Raw genomic sequence first — 18,613 nt, 5'->3', positions numbered from 1 at the left:
GGGCAGTGGTGACTGGCCCCTCTGTCCAGTCTAAAGGAGGGGGCCTCAGGGTTTTTAAAAAAGGGAGAGTCTAGTCTACTCTCACCTTTTAGTAAATTGTCAGTGCTTCCCTAGCCTCCTCACTTCCGGTGTCTCTCCCTGCTTCTCTTTTGAACTAGCCCACAGGTGAGCCCAGGGTCCTGAGAGACAGAGAGAGAGAGAGAGAGAGAGAGAGAGAGAGAGAGAGAGAGAGAGAGGAGAGCTACTGTTTGGGTCCCACTCAGTGAGAAGAAAATGCTCATTGAATGAGCCAGGCTGGAACGTGGCCCCGGCACAGAAACATCACAGAATTGGACAGACTTTCCCATTTATTGGTGCTGGGAGCCAGGGCCCACCCCTGAGCTCAGAGTCTCGCAGGGGAGGCCGGTGGGGGTGTGGGCGAGTCCGGGCGGGGACTGTGGAGGAGGCGCCGGTGGAAGACTGAGCCTTCAGAAGGGATGCCACGGCCCATCCACACGCTTTCCTCTATCTCCCCTCCGGCCCCGTCATTAATGGAGTGACACTGTGTCAAGCACCGACTACGCGTCTGGCTCTGTGACATCATCAGGGATGCCAAGGCACGGTCCCTACCCATGGAGCTCACTGTGGGATTTGAGACACGGAGATGAAATAAATCATCTCACAATGAACAAACAGGATCCCTGCTGGGACGGACAGTTGCAGGCGAGTGTAAGGGCGGTGATACGGGAGCCCAGGTGAGTCGGGGGCGGGCTGCCCTGGGGGTCGATGTGAGCGATGAGATCTGAAGACTGAGGAGAGTCAGCCAGGAAGAGGGGGAGGACGTCCGGGCAGAGAGCAGCCTGGGTGAAGGCGGCGAGCGAGAAACGCCTGTGTAACGGGAGCTTCGCGGGGCGGTGGGAGGGCTGTACCAGAGGCCAGGAAGGCCTGTGGCATGGGCACAGTGAGGCTGTTTTGCGGGTTTGGAAGGCACATTAAGGAACTTGGTCTCTAGCTACAGAGCAAGGGTTTGCAGCAGAAGCGGTGACACAGATCAGATCTGCTCGCTGGCGGCAGAATGGAGGCCGGACCGTGCAGGGGAGAGCGGGGCAAGGCTCTGGGCGCCTGAGGCCTCCGCGGGCCCCCGCGGCAGGTGGGTGTGAGGGCTGGGAGGGTCACTGGATCCCGGGACTAGTTTCTCCAAATTTAGATCAGACGCTCTCTTCCAGGGAGGATGCTACGAGGGGCTGTTAGAAGCCAGGACGAGCTGGTACCCACAAGGCCTCACCGTGGCAGCCTTCCTGGCCCGACCCTTGGAGGCAAGCGGGAGTGAGCTCCATGTTCAAGACTGAAAGCCGGGAGCCTAGGGAGGGGCAGACTGGCTACAGCGGGGTCGCCAACCAGTGGTCCGGACCACTGGGGGTCCGCGAGGTCCGAAAGGTTGGCGACTGCTGGGCTAGAGGACACGGAGTGACATGCAGGTAGAGCAGAGTGGCACCAGCACCCCAAGTCCAGCCCCGGGCCCCCTGCGTCAGGCCTGGGCCTCAGTCCGTGCCGCCTCCGTCCAGGGCCTCCTCCTTGGGGAGGAGATCCACGCTGCTCGGGTCCGTGGCCTCTTCCGCCGACGCCACCTGCCCAGGGCCTTCTCCAGGGATGCCATTGGCGGCGTCGGCGGCCTCCATCCTCTCCTTCAGGTTCCGTTTGAAGAAGCCGACCTGCAGGAAGACCAGAGCTGAGTGAGCAGACAGTCCCTGGAGCACAGCTGGTCCTGGCAAAACATGAAAGCACTTTCTATGTTAATAAACCACGGACACGTGGTTCCACTCCAGGGATGGGCGAGAGCGCCTGCCATACCTGGTTCTTGGCAAAATGCTAAAAAGCTGTACGTTTCCTGGTTCATTCTTTTTAAAAAATATATATAAATATATATTTATTGATTTCAAAGAGAAAGGGAGAGGGAGAGAGAGTTAGAAACGTCAATGATGAGAATCATTGATCGGCTGCCTCCTGCACGCCCCCTACTGGGGATCGAGCCCACACCCCAGACATGTGCCCTGATCAGAATCGAACCCAGGACCCTTCAGTCCACAGGCCGACGCTCTACCCACGGAGCCAAAGCAGTTAGGGCTACTGGTCCGTTCTTTCGGCTCAGGAGGACGCCAGGTACCAATACTTCAGGTGGGCGGCTCAGGAGGCATATTACAATATCTTGAGCCCATGCTTACCCAGTGCTTAGTATGTGTCATGCAGTCCCTATTGAAAGCTCAAAACATATATATTATTTGGCTCAGCAATTCCAGGGCTAGGAATTAATTTTAAAGAATATTTGGCCAAAGCCGGTTTGGCTCAGTGGATAGAGCGTCGGCCTGCGGACTGAAAGGTCCCAGGTTCGATTCCGGTCAAGGGCATGTACCTGGGTTGCGGGCACATCCCCAGTGGGAGATGTGCAGGAGGCAGCTGATCGATGTTTCTCTCTCATTGATGTTTCTAACTCTCTATCTCTCTCCCTTCCTCTCTGTAAAAAATCAATAAAATATTAAAAAAAAAAAAAAAAGAATATTTGGACCAGTGTGCGAAGATGTGGGCAACAAGAACCTTTTCTGCTTGAAACAGATGTAAATTACAAACACCCTAATTGTTCACCAATGGACAACGTGTTAAATAAACGATGGGGCACCCAGAGGGCAGGAAACAACTGGTTACAAAGCGAGAAGTGGATATAATTGTGCTCAGACGGAAGGGCATCGAGGTATAACATCTGGGAATAATTCAAGTTCCCAGGCAGTTACACAGTCTAAACCATATGCATTTTCTACAGATACACACATATGCTGATATCTCTCTCTCTCTCTCTCTCTCTCTCTCTCTCTCTCTCTCACACACACACACACACACACACACATACATACATATGTCAACAACAAAACCCCAACCTACGGAATAGAAACAAAAAAGTTGTTTTCATGACAACCCTCTGGGGTTCAATAGAAAGAAACTTTAATTTTATGCTCTTTCCGGGACTACTTGCCTATTTTACAGGCAACATCTGCCCGCCAGCACCCTTCCTCTGGCTAACTTCCCCGCACCCTGTAAGCCCAACTCCAGTGCGGCCTCCCTGGGAGGCCTTCGCAGCCCCGGCCGACGCGAGGCTCCCGAGCACCAGGCCCCGCACAGCAGCCTCCGTCACGTGTCCCTGTGTCTCCCCTGAGACTGAGCCCCACAGAGGCAGGGGCCGTGCTTGCGGCCCGCGCCTCTGCACCCAGCGCCTGGCTCTGGCCCTCTCCCTGGTCCCCAGCCCTGGGCTTGCCCTTCTCCTCCCTGACCCTGCCGTTCCCCATCCCCAGCCTGTCACTCAGCCACGCCCGTGCTTCCCAGAGCTCCGACCTTGTAGAGCGCCAGGAAGATGAGCAGCAGCAGCAGCAGCCCCCCGGTGCCGCTGAGCACGTAGAGATAGAGCATGTCCTTCTCATACACGACTTCAACCTTCAGGATGGCCTGCGGGAGGACGAGAGGAGGGAGTGCAGAGAAGGCCCCACCCCAAGATGTCCTGCGAACCTGGCCTCAGTCTCCGGGTCTTCGAATCTCCAGTCTGGACTGTGTCACACCAGGCTCTGGCCCAGGCCCTCCCGCTGCGGCCACCAGCGTGAGCTGGCGAACACGCACCACCGTCCCCGAGGCGGCCCCTCAGTTCCAGGAGGAAATGCCAGAATCGCAGCTCCTCCTGCAAAGCCTCCCAGAAGCGTTTCTGCTCTGCTCGCCTCTTTAGCTGCAGCTTCCCTTCTCCTGCTCTGAGCCTTCGGCTCTCGAACCTGCCCCCCTCCGCCCCCACTCTCTCAGCCTTGGCCCTGCACTTGCTGCTCTCTCGCCCTAGCGTCCGGTCATGCTCTGCCTGAGGAGTGGGGCCCCCTTGGCTGAGCTGCCATCAAACCCATCTCTACCCGACGCATCTCGGACAGGTGACCTTGTGGCCTGCTTGCCTACCGGTGGCGGTGAGAGCCCGCGGCGGCTGCCACGGGAGCCTGGGCCCAGGCTGGGGGCTCTCACTGTGCTCGGCCCAAACCTCTCCCTGGCTGCCCACTTCCGGCTCTGCCCTGCGGTCTCTCAGGCCTCTCTGCTGCCCTCTGCCCCCGGGGCTTCTGAGGAGCAGGAGGAGAAGGTGGGGAGGTGGATACCTGGGCCAGGGAGGCGTTGCTGCCGTAGAGATGGAAGTGCTTGCTGCTGTTGAAGGAGACGGAGAGGGAGCTGCAGAGGCTGGTCATGGAGGAGGCCTGTGCGAGGGGTGGGGAGGCATCAGGGCCCAGCACCGGCCCAAGGACCCGCTGGCTCCGGCCCCACCTCCACTCAAGGGGGGAAGCGGGGGAGAATGGGTCCCAGCACAGCCGGCCTGGAGCTCTGCAGCCCCGTGAGCCACTCCCACTGCTGGGAGGCAAGCTTTCCCATGAGGAACCTTTGAGAACAGCCCTGCTCATTTCAAACATCATGGTTCTCTTTCACCTGCAAGTGTGTAAACATTGGGGACTGTTCAAGATAACACAGGAAATGCAGGAAGACCTCAGGTGAGAACCCCCCCTCCCCAAAGCCTCCTTTGGTCGCCAGCAGCGCTACCTTGATCTCCCCCACCAGCTCCACAGTCCCGGTCACTCGGACGAGGATCTCCCGCTGGAAGACCACTGGGCAGCGGAACTGGGCTCCAGGCAAGCAAGGCTGCTGGGAACAAGGACGAGCAGGGCTGAGGGCCTGTCCTCCCGCCGGCACGCTGCCCGCCCCTCGCACTCACACGTCCATACCTCAGCCGCGTTGGGTGGCCTTTCCAGGCTCTCATTGTGACAGTGGACAGGAGGCTCCTAGGAACGAGGATCAGTTAGTCCAGAGGTGAGAGGACCCTGGCCGTCCTCGCCACCCGACAGACCTGGGCGTTCCTGGGCAGATTCTGACATCCCCCGAGCGGGACAGGCCTCCTCCCTCCTCACTCCCCGCCCAGCATCGGCACCCTCTCTGACGCGCCCCCACAGCCCTGGGCACGCTCTCCGCTGGGCAGCACTCACCATCTGCACAGCCCACGTGTGAGTGATGGGCCCCTCACTCTGAGGCACTGGCACCCCAATCAAGGCCTCCAGGGCGGGCACGTTGGGGTCATGGGCAAACGGCTGAATCTTCACCTGGTACAGAGGACAGATGGCTGCTGAGCCCTGAATGCCGGCCACCCTAATGCCAACCCAACTCCAGCCCTCACTGGCCGAGGCCCACTTGTTAGGCTGTGGGCACCCCCCGCCCCCGTCCTCAATGACACCTGTGGGTCACATGTGCCTCTCTGCCTTCTCCACGTGGCAAACCCTCCACATCCTGCAAGTCACTGCTCAATACCATCCTGAAAGTTCGCCTCAAGAACAGGGCAGCTGCCCACCCCTGTGTCCACAGCATCCTGCTCCCCAGCAGGATGGCCACGTGTCTGCTCGCGCATCCGTATCTCCACTGGGCGGAGGGCTCCCGGCAGAGGAGCTGTCGTTTATTTCACCTGAGATGCACTACTGCTTGGCACAGAGACTAGCACATAACAGGCCTCCAGAAAAGCCGTTTTCTGAATGAGTAAAAGCATGAATGACATTTAACAAGGCTAGCTGCAAGAATTATTTACACAATGCGGGTTGGGAAAGACTCATTTTGGCAACTGCATTGACCTAACGTAAGAAACATTTCCTGAGTACCTTTTGTACAAAAGAGCTGGCTGTGCTCGGGCTGGAAGGCCCAGAAATGTATAAACATGAACGCCTCAGGGAGGCCGGGCAGGGAAATATATATCCAGTTTGAGGCATTCTATTATTTACTCTCTCAGCAAACCTTTGTGGACACTTTTTATTTTATTAAAAGATTTTTTTTAGTGATTTTTAGAGAGAGAGGAAAGAAGAGGGAGAGCGAGAGAAACATAGATGTGAAAGAGAACATGGATCAGCTGCCTCCTGCACGCCCCCTGCGTGGACTGAGCCCAAACCCAGGCATGTGCCCCGACTGCGAATCAAACTGGGAACGTTCTGGTGCATGAGCTGACGCTCAACCCACTGAGCCACACCGGCCAGGCTGCGGATGCTTTTAAAATGTCAGTTAGATTAAACTAAAAAGACCTACTGTCAGAGGCAGCATCTGAATTTAACTGTGAAAGATACAGGAAATGAACAGGTGAAGATGGGGACCGGTATCCAGAAAGAGAGAGTGAGGGCGACACAAGGTGAGTGTGGCGCGGCCAGAGGGAGGGGAGGTGCTTGGGGAGGGAGAGCAGACAAGTCTGGAAAGGCGACTTGGGATCAGACTGTGGGGCCCAGAAGGCCTGGGGGTACGCAGTCGGGGAGGCCGGGGAGTCACGGGAAGCGCCCGAGGAGGGTGGTGCCAGGGGGCTCTGCAGGCATCGGGTGGAAAGCAGTGGGAAAGGCGGGTCAAGGCCCAAGCTCGGACCCGGGCCGGTGATCCAGGAGCAAGAAGACGAGACGCTCAGTCTGAGCAGGACTGGGGACGAGGGGAGAAGAGGGACAGACAACACAACGTGAGGAGGCAGTGGTCCAGGCGTGTTGGAAGGAGAAGTTCACCGACTTGGAAGTTTTGTTTGAGGGGAAGAACTGGGGCGATTAAAGGAGTCTAAGCAGCCCTGGCTGGTTTGGCTCAGTGGATAGAGCGTCGACCCGCAGACTGAAGGGTCCCAGGTTCGATTATGGTCAGGGGCACATGCCCAGGTGCGGGCTTGATCCCCTGTAGGGGGCGTGCAGGAGGCAGCCAATCAATGATTCTCTCTCACCATTGATGTTTCTGTCGCTCTTTCCCTCTCCCTTCCTCTCTGAAATCAATAAAGATATATTTAAAAAAAAAATAAAGGAGTCTAAGCAAACCAGAGAAGATGCTGGTATAGGAAAAGATAATAAAATGAAAACAACCCAAATGTCCATGATCTGATAAACGCATAAATCAAATGTAGCCTGTCTTACAAATGGAATATTATTTGGCAATAAAAAGGAATGAAATATTGATACATGCCACATCATGGATGGACCCTGAAAGCACTACGCTAAGCGAAAGAAGCCTGTCACAAAAGACCACATGCTGTCTGATTTCAGTTATGTGTAATGTCCGAATAGGTAAATCCATGCAGAGACAAAAGTAATGGTGGCCAGGAGCTGGGGCAGGGAGGATGAGGGAGTGACTACAAATGAGCACAGGGCTTCTTTTTGGAGAAGTGAAAATGTCCTACAATGAGATTATGGTGATGGTAGCACAACTTTGTACTTTACTAAAAATACCATCATCTTGTATACTTGAAGCGGGTAAATTGTGTGGTATATGAATTATCCTACATAATAAAAGGCTAACATGCAAATTGTCTCCTCGGGAGTTTGACTGACCGGGAGTTCAACTGCTCACTATGATGTGCGCTGACCAACAGGGGGCAGCGTGGAATGAAGGAAGGCCCTGGCTGGCAGCCTGCAGCTGGCAGCTGGGGGAAGGAAGGCCCCAACCAGCCCTGATCACTGGCCAGGCCTAGGGACCCTACCTGTGCACAAATTTTGTGCACCAGGCCTCTAGTATATCAATAAAGCTGTTCAAAGACCAACAAAAAGAAAAAGATGGTAGGAAGACGTCCCAGTGAGATGAGCGACACGCTGCAGGGACAGGTGTGCTGGAGAAGGAGGAGGGACACAATCTGGGGTGTCAGTTGAAACGGGGACACGGACCCTGTGGACACCGATACAGAGCAGTCGGTAGCACCAGCCCAGAGCCAGGCACCGGCTCTGAGGGAACGGCGGTGATGACAAAGCAGAAACAGACGGTTAGAACCCGCGGGCAGTGTCACCATTTACTGAGCACTGCGTGCGAGGCCTCTTCTGATTCCCACTAAACGCGTCCTCTCTGTGGTGGACGATGCTCCCACCCCCATTTCACAGATGAGAGCACTGAGGCTCAGAGAGATGCACTAATTTGTCTGCCGCTATCAAGCACCAGAGCTGGCATTTCAACCTAGAGCACTGTGCTCCATCTCCGTCCTTGGGTAACAGTGGCAACAATAACACCAAGACAGATAAGCTCACAGATGCCTCATGTGGCAAGGACTAGGCTAAGCACTTGCAACGTATTTCCTCATTTGCTCCCCAGTACAACTCCATAAAGTAGGTGTTAATATCCCTGCTTTATAGATGGAAAAACTGAGGCTCAGAGAGGGTAAGTGAACTGTCGAAGGCCACACAGCTGTAAATGGCAGAGTTCAAAAGGTTTCAGGTCGGCCTGAAGCTGTGCTCCTTGCCAGCGAGGAAGGCGGTCCCGCGGCCCAGGTCTCACTGGGCTTCACGCCCGTCGAGCTCATAATAAACCTCCACTGTGAGAGCTGGCCTCCTTGTGGCAAGAAGGGCCTGGCTAAGGGGACAGTTTCAAAAGAGAGGGAATGGATCGCCAGCGTCCCACACTGGCCGGGTCTAGTGCAAACGGAGATCACATTAGGGTCGTTAGCGAGAGTGGCTGCGTGGAGGGCCAGGCTCTGGACCAGCGGCTCGGCTCCCAGCGCTGGAAGGCGGTGCGGCGGATGGAGGTGTCCAGCCCTGCAGGCTCTTCTGAGGGGAAGAGGCAGCTCAAGGGGTCTGAGCTGGTTCTGGGCTCAGGGAGGCAGGACATAAGGAGGCTTCCAGAGTAGCTGGGGCATCTCAGGGCTGCAGCACCCACCTCGCCCCTCGAACAACCCACTTCCCAGGCACTGCCCCAAGCGCTCTACAGGGAGGACGCAACCCACTGAGCTGAGGCACGGCAGGTAGGTCCCTGCCCAAGGCCACACGGTGTGCGAATGGCAGAGTTGGGGTTGGGCCCAGGCCTGCCTGGTCATACGAGTGCCCTGGTCCAGCTCCCGCAGGAACTGGGAGCCAGCTCAGCTGCCTGAGCCAAACGCTCCATTCCACCGCCCGGGGCCTCTCCCCCCAAAGGCCGCGCCCCCGCGTCACAGTCCCGGGAGCTGGCTCCAGCCCTGTTCGGAAGGGGCCGGAACGGCTCGGGTCCCCTACGGCTGCACTCCTCTCCGGTCTGCCCTGACTCCAGAGCGGCCCTGGGTGAGACGTGCCCTCTTTGGGCCTCAATTTTCCCCGCAGTCAAATGAAAATGCTCTTGGCTGGTCAGTGCCTAAGACTCTCCTGAGGGCCCACTAAGAAAGCCTGAGGCTCCTCACGCCTCGCACTCAGGGGTGGCCTCCTTCCGAGTTCCGCAGTGAGGACCGCCGTTAACGACAGGCCTTAACTTCGAGGCTAAACACAGGGATCTTCGTATTCAACTAAGACCTTGAACCTGACCTTTCCCCTCGTCGGCTGGCTAACCTGGGCCAGTTCTTGACCTGCCTGGGCCACAGGCCTCGCATCTGTGAAACGGGAATGGCGACGCCTCCCCCCGGTTATGGCTCTCACCGGTGGGTGTGGGAATTATGCGGGCTGTGTGCATGAGCACCAGGCACAGAGCTTGGGTTTGGTGAGTGGACAGGGACCCTGTTTCACCAGCTGCTGCCCAGAGCCTAGCAAAGCACCTAACCTAGGGCAGCGCCTCGTTAAACGTTTGAATGAAAAGCCGGATCTCGCTCCCAGCCGGCTGGCCCTCGGGTGGGCAGCGGCCAGGGCGCTGTCCCGGAAGCACAGAAAGGGCTGGAGAACAGCAGAGGCCGCACCCCCCGCGGTGAGGCCCCGTCTGACAGTCCCTGCACCCTCGGTCCAGGGAGGGGCTGCATGGATGTGACCCTCAGGCACCTTTCACACTGCGGTTCATACCTGGTAGGTGTGCTGGACATGGTGGACCTTGGCCCCCTTGGGGGTGAAGCTTATGTAGAGTGTGGAGTTGTCCTGGCTGTGGAGAGAGAAGAGCAGAGGTAGAAGCGGGAGAGGACGGCGACCCAGAGGCCACCCAGGGGGCTGGGCCAGGGGAAGCCTTTGAGCGGCCAGCACTGGCGGGGACCTCGCTGGCGACCGCGTAATCCTCACATTGCCTGCGATTTCCCTTCGGAGACTAAGGCTGATGGGAGGGGTCAGCCTCTTGCCCAAAGTCCTGCCGGCAAGGGCCAGGGCTGGAGCCCAGGGGGTGCCTTTGGAGCCACGCTCTCCCCAGCACACACCACCTCACGGGGTCGCCCTGTGCTGGTGCCACTGCTCATCGCCTACGCAAGTGTGCCAGCCTCCGGCCGCCTCCCCACCCCATCTCTCCCTTGACCTTCCTAACAGCGCTCCTGATCCTGCCACTCACCACACGGAATCCAGCAGAGGCTCCCAGCCCCCACAAGGTCAGATCCCACGCCAGATCCCGGTCTGCCTGCCTGCTGGCCCCGCACAGACCTGCCGTGTCCGGAGTCGCCCGCTCCCAGACCTGCCCGGCGGCTGGCTGCCTCCGTGCCTGCTCCAGGCTGTTCTCCCCGATGAGAATGTCCCCTCCTCCCTGGCCCTTGTCCCCACGCTCCAGACCCCGGCTCAAGCCCCAGCTTTCCCTGCCCCTTCCATCTCTCCTCCAGCCCACACCGTCCTTCCTGGCTCTAATTTCATAGCGCGCTTCTGACAACAGCATTGTGTTCGGCATTTGCTTTAAAAGCACCAGACACCCTGGCGCGGACCCTGTGCCCGTCTCCCCGAGCCACCTTGAAAAGCCACCCTCCACTTCTCTGGCTTCATCTCCTTTCCTGCAAACGAGAAAATCCAACGAGTGCCCCCCTGGGTCCTTCCTTCCACACTATCCTGAACCCCGCTGCTTCCATGTGCCCAGGAGTTCGGGCTCTGTTATCTGAGTCTCAGCTCCGAGCGGGCAAAGCCACGGAGAGCTTTTCTCTCACCTCTGCCCGCGGCGCTGGGCAGGAAGGAAGGGGGCCCAGAGCAGCTGAAAACTAACGAGCTTGGCTGGGGCCTTGGACTCAGACTCCAGTTCAGATTCCGCGTCAGTGCTTCCGAGCTGCAGGACTCGAGCCTCCGTTGGCTCGTTAGTGAACTGGGGGGCACAGCCGCTCCCCGGGCGCTGGACGCCCCAGGACAGCGTGGGCTGAGCGGTGCCGCACAGTCTGGGAAGGTCAGCGTGTGCTCTTTCTTCCATCAGTAAACGCTGACTGACTCAGGGCTCTAAAAGGGCCTTCGCTCTTTTGTGTGTGGAAGACTCTTGGGTTGTAGCTGGCGTCAATTCTAATGACCCCGGGGTGGGGGTGGGGGACGCCCCTGGAACAGGGAGGGGCTTTGAGGGACAGCTGGGGAGGCAAGGTCTGGGCCCTGGGTGGGGAGGTGAGACTCACCTTTCAGTGAGGATGTTGATGGGGTACAGGACGGGGACGCTGGTGGTGGCTGAGTTGTCCTCCAGGAGGCCCGGGTCCTCGTTGGCACTGCAGGGGCAGGGGAAGGCCGCGTTGAGAGAAGGGCTTGGCCTGAGCTGCAAGGCAGCGTGAGTCCAGGGCAGGGGTGCGTGAGTCCAGGGCAGGGGTGTGTGAGTCCAGGGCAGGGGTGCGTGAGTCCAGGGCAGGGGTGAGGTGGGGGGCCGGGCCCGCTCACCAGCTCACGTTGGCGTGCAGCTCCACGGAGTCCCCCCAGGAGCTGTTCAGCACCGTGTGAAACATCACCTGGATGACCACCTGGCCGGGAGGGAAGGGGGGGTGAGGAAGGGCCTGAGCCCCGGGGGCACCACAGAGCCCCCATCCAACCCCATATCACCCAGGAGTGCTCGCTGCCCTCCGGCCCGGGGCACTCACCGAGCTGCCTGCTCTAAAGATGGGAGAGCTCACGTTGCAGGAGAGGCCTCTGGGCAGGAGCCGGGGCTGCTCGGGGAGCTCCTCGCAGCTCAGAGGAAGCTGGCTGTGGGGCTGGGGGTGAGGAGAGAGAGGACGAGTTTCCCAGAGGCCACCGACCTCAGCTCTGCCCCTCTCAGGGCACATTCTCAGAGGGGCGGGGCCAAGGACAGGGCACAGCAGAGGTCCGTGCTGAGTGTCTGCTGCAGCGCTATTTCCAACAGGGAAAAACTGGGAGTGGCCGAGCAGTTCGGAGGCAGGAGTGGGTCAGCAGATGGCGATGCCCTCACAGGAGAGGGTATTGGGAGGGGGTTAAACTGCTCTTACAGCGACACATTCAGCCACCACTTTTAAAGCGCTCGATCGAAGCAATACAAAACCATTGATCGTCATCGCACTCTGCGAGGAACAGGTTTCAGCCGCAGACGGGGATAAGGAAACAGGTCAGGGGAGCTGAGTGACTTGCTCAAGGTCTCACAGCTGAGGAAGCTGGCAGGGAGCTGGCAGGGGCTGGAGCACAGGCCTGTCTGACTCCACAGCCCTAGTTCTTTCTTTCTTTTAAATATATTTTATTGATTTTTTACAGAGAGGAAGGGAGAGAGATAGAGAGTCAGAAACATCGATGAGAAAGAAACATCGATCAGCCGCCTCCTGCACATCCCCCACCGGGGATGTGCCCACAACTCAGGCACATGCCCCTGACCGGAATCGAACCCGGAACCTTTCAGTCCGCAGGCTGACACTCTATCCACTGAGCCAAACCGGTTTCGGCACAGCCCTAGTTCTTTATCACTCCGCTAGATGCCCCTCGAGGAAGCACTGGATGTTGCTGTGTAAGAATAAGGCCGGTGTCCACCGACAGACGAATGGAGAAACCATGGAAATTTACCTACACTTAAAAGAGAATGAACTTTACACATGCACCTCAACAACATTATTCTGAGTGAAGTCATACAGACACAAAAGGACAAGTATATGATCCCTCTCATGGGAAACATCCAGAATAGGCAAATGCACGGACGGAAAGCAGATTAGAGCCACATGGGAAGAAGGTGGGGAACAGGAAGTTATTGCTTAAGGGCACAGAACTTCTGCAATGATGAAAAAGTTCTGCAAATAGATTGCGGTGATGGTTGCACAACATCATGAATGTACTCAAAGCCACTGAACTGTATGGTTAAAATGGTAATGTTTATATTACATATATTTTACCACAATAAAAACATTAAAAAAACATGGAGAAAAAATGCCATTTTAGTAAAAAAGAAATATAAAATAGATAAATTGTCCTAGCTGGTTTGGCTCAGTGGATAGAGTGTTGGCCTGCGGACTGAAGTGTCCTAGGTTTGATTCCAATCAAGGGCACACGCCTGGGTTGAGGGCTTAATCTCCAGTAGGGGTGTGCAGAAGGCAGCTGATCAGTGATTCTCTCTCATCATTGATGTTTCTATCTCTCTCTCCCTTTCCCTTCCTCTCTGAAATCAATGAAAATATATAATCCTATATAATAAAAGCCTAATATGCTAAGTGTCTGACCGTTTGACCAGTCGCTATGATGTGCACTGACCACCAGGGGGCAGATGCTCCAACCGGTAGGTTAGCTTGCTGCTGGGGGTCTGGCTGATCAGGACTGGGTGAGATGGGCTGGACATGCTCTGGACCCTCCTGCTGTTCCTCCCTTCCCTGATTGTGCACCAGTGGGTTCCTTCGGCCTGGCCTGCACCGTCTCACAATCTGGGACCCCTCGGGGGATGTCAGAGAGCTGGTTTCGGCCCGATCCCCGCAGGTCAGGCCGAGGGACCCCACAAATCCATGCACCGGGCCTCTAGTATATATACTGTGTGTGTGTGTGTGTGTGTGTGTAATGCAATTTGTATGTATAAACAGAGGATAAATACCAAAATATTCAAAGTAGTAACTGCTGAGTTGTAGAAGTATGGGTGATTATCTTCTTTAAATGTTTCTGTAATTCCCAAGTTTCTGTGGGGATCATGTATTACTCTTGTACTAACAATTTTAAAAACACAAGTTGTATTTAAGACAACCCAGGCCTCAAAAACACATGGGTCGCCTTGCGGGGGGCGGAGCTGGGTCTCCCGGCCCCTGGCGCATGCTCTTGCTCCGCAGGTCCAGGAGCCCCTGTCACGGGACCCTCTCAGGTTCCCATTTTTTGGTTGTGGAATCTGAGGCTCAGAGAGGGTGAACTTGTATCTCAGGCCACCCAGCCTGAGGGTGGCCATCGGGCTGCGAGCCCAAACCTGGCCCAAAGACCTCTGCGAGCTGCGGTGCCCATGCCTGGCCGCCTGAGTGTCCAGAGGCGGCAGAAGCTGCAGGACGCGCAGGGAAGCCGGGCGGGCCCTGCCTTCTCACTCACCTTGAGCATCTCCACTTTCCTGAAGGAGAGTCCCCGGGGGAAACCCAGGCTGAGCTGGACCCAGTATGCATCTTCGCCCGAGTTGCTCAGGGTCAGCTCCACGGCGAGGCTGGCAGAGGGGGTCAGCCGCAGGACCCTGGATCTGGGGGGAGACCGGGAACGTCACGGGGGTTAAGGTGAAGGAAGCGGGATCGGGACTGCGGACTGTGGTAGTCCAGACAAAATAACCCACAAATACAGCTCCTGCGCGCAGGCCTGACGTTTTCCAGCCTCGTTTAACCCTGACAGGAGAGCCGCAGGGATTGGCATTTCTCAGAGAAGGAAACCGAGGCCCAGAGAACACATCTAGTGAGTGCGGATGCGGGTCTTCCGAGGGGAGCAGGAGGGGAGCCTTACAGACCTTGCAGGGGAGAAGGACAGCCCCAGGTCTGCCTCGCATTTCTTGTCCTCTCCGCAGTTCTTCTCAAAAGGGATCTGACAGGCCAAGGAGAAAGGACGGGAGGCTCAGGCCCGCAGACCCGGGAGGCCTGGCGCTGGCCTCCCCGCAGCCCCTCGTCCCCTCTTACCTCCTTGGTCTCTGAGTGGGGGGCGGGTCTCAGGATGGGCCGGATGTCCTTGCCCTGCTGAACACAGGAGTGACAGGAGCGGTTAGTGGCTCAGGCTCTGCTGGGCCAGCTGTGGTCGCCCCTCCCAGGACCACACCCTCCCAGGGCAGGGCCCACCCCCTGACCCAGCCCAAGGCCATCTGTGCAGCCGCCCTCTGGTGGTAGCTCCTCGGGGGAGGCTGAGGATCGGGGTGTCCATTCCCTCTCTGGACAGGTCAGGCCTGACAGAGCAGCCCACAGCTCCTCCCGGCCCAGCTCCTTCCCTGGCAGGAATGTCCTCTGGGCTCCCTCTGTGACCCCCAGCGCCCCCGACAACAGCTCTCTAGATCAAGGTCAGTTTTTACAATATTTCCAGAGCTTCCTCTCTGGGCCAGGCCCCATGCCGGCACTGGGTATGCGCCGAGAACCAAATGGACACACTCCTGCCCTCCCAGTCTGGTGGGAGAAACGACCTGGCACCTTCAGGCTTACGGGGGGACATGTAGAGGAATGCAGGAGGAAATCCCACCCCACAAGTGGGGATTGGGGGTGGCCTTCCTGAAGGAGTGGCCTCTCAAAGGAAATCTAAAGGATGAGCAGGAGGGAGCCCAGGGAAGGAAAGGGAGGGGTGGGGAGGGGGTGGGGGAAGAACAGTCCTCACAAGGGCTCGAGGCAAGAGAGACTGTGCCTGTGCAGGGCCGTGGGTCAGAGGGGCAGGAGAGAGAAGCCCACCCAGGTCCCTGGGCCTTGCAAGCCCTGAGAGGGAGTTGGGACTTCATCCTGACATAATGAGATCACAGCAGTATCTTATGGGCTATCAGTTGTATGTTCTAGAGCAGCGGTCGCCAACCGGTGGTCTGCGGGCCACTGGTGGTCCGTGAGGTCCGAAAGGCTGGCGCCCGCTGTTCTAGAGAGATTCCAGCCTCCTCTGCTTCTGGGTCAACCGCCAAGCAGCCTCTTGACTTCCTTGAGGGGCAGGGGTCCTGGCAGCCTCTGCCGACTGCTCCAACCCAACCTCAACCTTCATACCGCCACCCGCTGGGCCACCGCCAGCCCCCAAATGGGCAGTCAGGGACTCTGTCTTGCTCAGCTGTCCTGCCAGAAGCCAAGCCCACCTCCCATTTGCCTGGAACTTACCCCCTACCTTTCCTCATGCTGTGCCCGCTGCCTCTCCTCGCTCCACCTACCCAGAGCCACTCATCCCACAGGACCCAACGGCAACGGCGCCTCCCCCAGAAAGTCTTTTTCTGACAATAGTGACTGCAGATCACTCTTCTACCCTGAGCTCCTATATGACAGTTTGGCTTTTCAAAAGTTAGTGCCAATGGCAGAGTGCTGGTTGTCCCCATATATCCTCCCTCCCCATCTACCTTTAAAGTAGAGCCACCAGCCCGATCGGCGTGGCTGAGTGTCAACCTATAAACCAGATCATGGTTCCATTCCCGGTCAGGGCGCATGTCCGGGTTGCGGGCTCAATCCCCAGTGTGGGGCGTGCAGGAGGCAGCCGATCAATGATTCTCTCTCATCACTGATGTTTCTATCTCTCTCCCCCCCTCCCTTCCTCTCTGAAATCAATAAAAATATATTTAAATAAATAAAATAGAACCTCCATTTTTAAAAATCTGGTCACATGACCACATGTGTTTCTCAGAGTGTTGTAATCAGGTGTGACCATGTGACTATGTTCTGACCAATGAGATGCATGCCCTGAAGAGCCCATTCATCACGTCTTCCCCTGGAGAAGCCTCAGAGCCTCCACCCTGATTCCCCTTCTTCCCAATCTTGCTTTTCCAAATTTCTTTTAAATACAAACTCCCATAAATTCCTCTCCTGCTTAAGTAAGCCATGTTTGGTTTCTATTGCTTTAAACCAAAGACTCCACTATAACACAGTGTTGCTAACTGAATTTCTACTCTCCTCTATTTCCTGTCAATTCCCCCAGCTGATGTCTCCTTACCGCCCTTTGGTCTCTCGGTGTCCCTTCTTCCTCCCAGAGAGAGAAGTTCAGGGAGACATTGATGGGAGAGATGAGGTCCTGAATGCATACCTGAGGGTGAAAAGAATACAGCTTACAGCAAGAGTTTAACCTTTGCCACACTTCCAGGGACATGCACCCCTTGTCCAGGTTTTATAACTGATGGAATGCTGGTAACTAGTTGTCTTCGTACTAGTAGCGGGAATACATTTACTCCACATCGGGGTTGCTTCTCAGCCCAGGTGTCATTCCTCAGTTCCAGTTCAACACAGACATTGCTAAGCCACCACAGGAAGACCCCGAATCTTTGTCCAACTGCTCTAGGCAACCTTTATGAAAGCCTGCACCAAAAAAAGACTATTCTAGAACTAGAGGCTCAGTGCACGAAAATTGTGCACTTGTGGGGGGGTGTCCCTCAGCCCAGCCTGCGCCCTCTCGCAGTCCAGGAGCCCTCAGGGGATGTCCGACCGATGGCTTAGGCCCGCTCGCAGTCGGACATCCTTAGCGCTGCTGCAGAGGCGGGCCACTGCGTGCACCAGCCATCAGCCTGGCATGTGGCTGAGCCACTGACCACCAGATTGGCCAGCCAGGGAGGAACCACGGGAGGGCTCCAGGGCATGTCTGACCCATCTCACTCAGTCCCGATTGGCCAGACCCCAGCAGCAAGCTAACCTACTGGTTGGAGTGACTGCCCCCCTAGTGGTCAGTGCATGTCATAGCAAGCAGTTGAGTGGCCTTAGCATATCATTAGCATATTACACTTTGATTGGCTGAATGGCTGACTGGACACTTAGCATATTAGGCTTTTATTATTTTTTTTTAAATAAATTTTATTGATGTTCTACAGAGAAGAAGGGAGAGGGACAGAGAGTCAGAAACATCCATGAGAGAGAAACATCGATCAGCTGCCTCCTGCACACTCCCCACTGGGGATGTGCCTGCAACCAAAGTACATGCCCTTGACCGGAATGGATCCTGGGACCCTTGAGTCCGCAGGCTGACGCTCCATCCACTGAGCCAAACCGGTCAGGGCTATTAGGCTTTTATTATATAGGATAGCCTGGTTCCTTAAGAACAGGGGTGGGTCTTAGTTGTTGTTACCAGTGCCTGACAGGACATTTGAAGTTACTCAAATCGTATTCACCTAGTTTCTACCAACCCTCCACATTAAAGGGGAGGAAGATAAGGTCTAAAAAGGTGACACAATTTTTCTAAGGACTAGAACTAGGAAATGAACCCAAATATTTCCAACTCCCAAGTCTAAACTTTATTTTTTTCTAGCATATCATAGAGCTTCTTTGCTGACAAATTTATGTGTAAAATTTCCAAGTTTAGTAATGGGGGGGCAGGTCTGTGAGGAGGCACAGGGGCACTAGTTAAGCTGTGAATGAAATAAAATTGAGTTGATAATTGTTGAGATAATTGATAATTGGTGATAAATTGAGTTGATAACTGGTGAGAGGTACTTGGGGGTTCATTCAACTATTTTTTGTACTTTCGTATGCCTGAACATTCCCATAATGAAAAATATAAAGCCAACTGCAAGATTTTATACACCAATCATATACCGAGTCTCTTATGCAATGTTCAAGAGACACAGCGGTTCTCAACCTGTGGGTCGCGAACAATGAAAATACATCCTGCAGATCAGATATTTACATGACGATTCATAACAGTAGCAACATTACAGTGATGAAGTAGCAACAAAAATAATCTTATGGTTGGGGGTCACCACCGCATGAGGAGCTGTATGAAAGGGTCGCGGCATCAGGAAGGTTGAGAACCACTGAGTCAAACCTATTTTACACAGGACTGTGATGAGCGAACGGAATTTGGGTGTTTTAGCAATTGTTCAAGTCAATATTAAAAAACCTTTTTCTGAGATGGAGATGAATAATAACTGCCCGTGTGTACCTGGCAAATAGTGACATTCTCCCCTGCGTATTCTGTAG

The 18,613-nt window shown here is 55.9% G+C and overlaps 1 protein-coding gene across 4 annotated transcripts in view; it reads right to left on the bottom strand.

The window, feature by feature from the left end:
• Positions 1 to 312: 312 nt before the first annotated feature.
• Positions 313 to 18,613, bottom strand: part of ITGAL (integrin subunit alpha L) — a 37,804-nt gene continuing 19,503 nt past the window's right edge. The window contains exons 18-31 of one of the 4 annotated variants that reach the window (XM_036309798.1): positions 16,644 to 16,733; positions 14,669 to 14,725; positions 14,503 to 14,576; positions 14,103 to 14,244; positions 11,693 to 11,803; positions 11,496 to 11,575; positions 11,243 to 11,329; positions 9,750 to 9,825; positions 5,022 to 5,135; positions 4,764 to 4,820; positions 4,582 to 4,683; positions 4,149 to 4,244; positions 3,361 to 3,471; positions 313 to 1,691 (exon numbers count right to left, since the gene is read on the bottom strand). In XM_036309798.1, coding sequence (XP_036165691.1) covers positions 1,521 to 1,691; positions 3,361 to 3,471; positions 4,149 to 4,244; positions 4,582 to 4,683; positions 4,764 to 4,820; positions 5,022 to 5,135; positions 9,750 to 9,825; positions 11,243 to 11,329; positions 11,496 to 11,575; positions 11,693 to 11,803; positions 14,103 to 14,244; positions 14,503 to 14,576; positions 14,669 to 14,725; positions 16,644 to 16,733 — 1,368 coding nt within the window. In that variant the 3' untranslated portion in view covers positions 313 to 1,520. The remainder of the gene's footprint in view (positions 1,692 to 3,360; positions 3,472 to 4,148; positions 4,245 to 4,581; positions 4,684 to 4,763; positions 4,821 to 5,021; positions 5,136 to 9,749; positions 9,826 to 11,242; positions 11,330 to 11,495; positions 11,576 to 11,692; positions 11,804 to 14,102; positions 14,245 to 14,502; positions 14,577 to 14,668; positions 14,726 to 16,643; positions 16,734 to 18,613) is intronic. The other 3 variants (XM_036309800.1, XM_036309801.1, XM_036309799.1) reach the window with 3 other exon arrangements.

Source organism: Myotis myotis, unplaced genomic scaffold (assembly GCF_014108235.1).
Source record: "Myotis myotis isolate mMyoMyo1 unplaced genomic scaffold, mMyoMyo1.p scaffold_m19_p_5, whole genome shotgun sequence".
Lineage (NCBI taxonomy): Eukaryota > Metazoa > Chordata > Mammalia > Chiroptera > Vespertilionidae > Myotis > Myotis myotis.
This window is presented reverse-complemented; position numbering and strand designations above follow the sequence as displayed.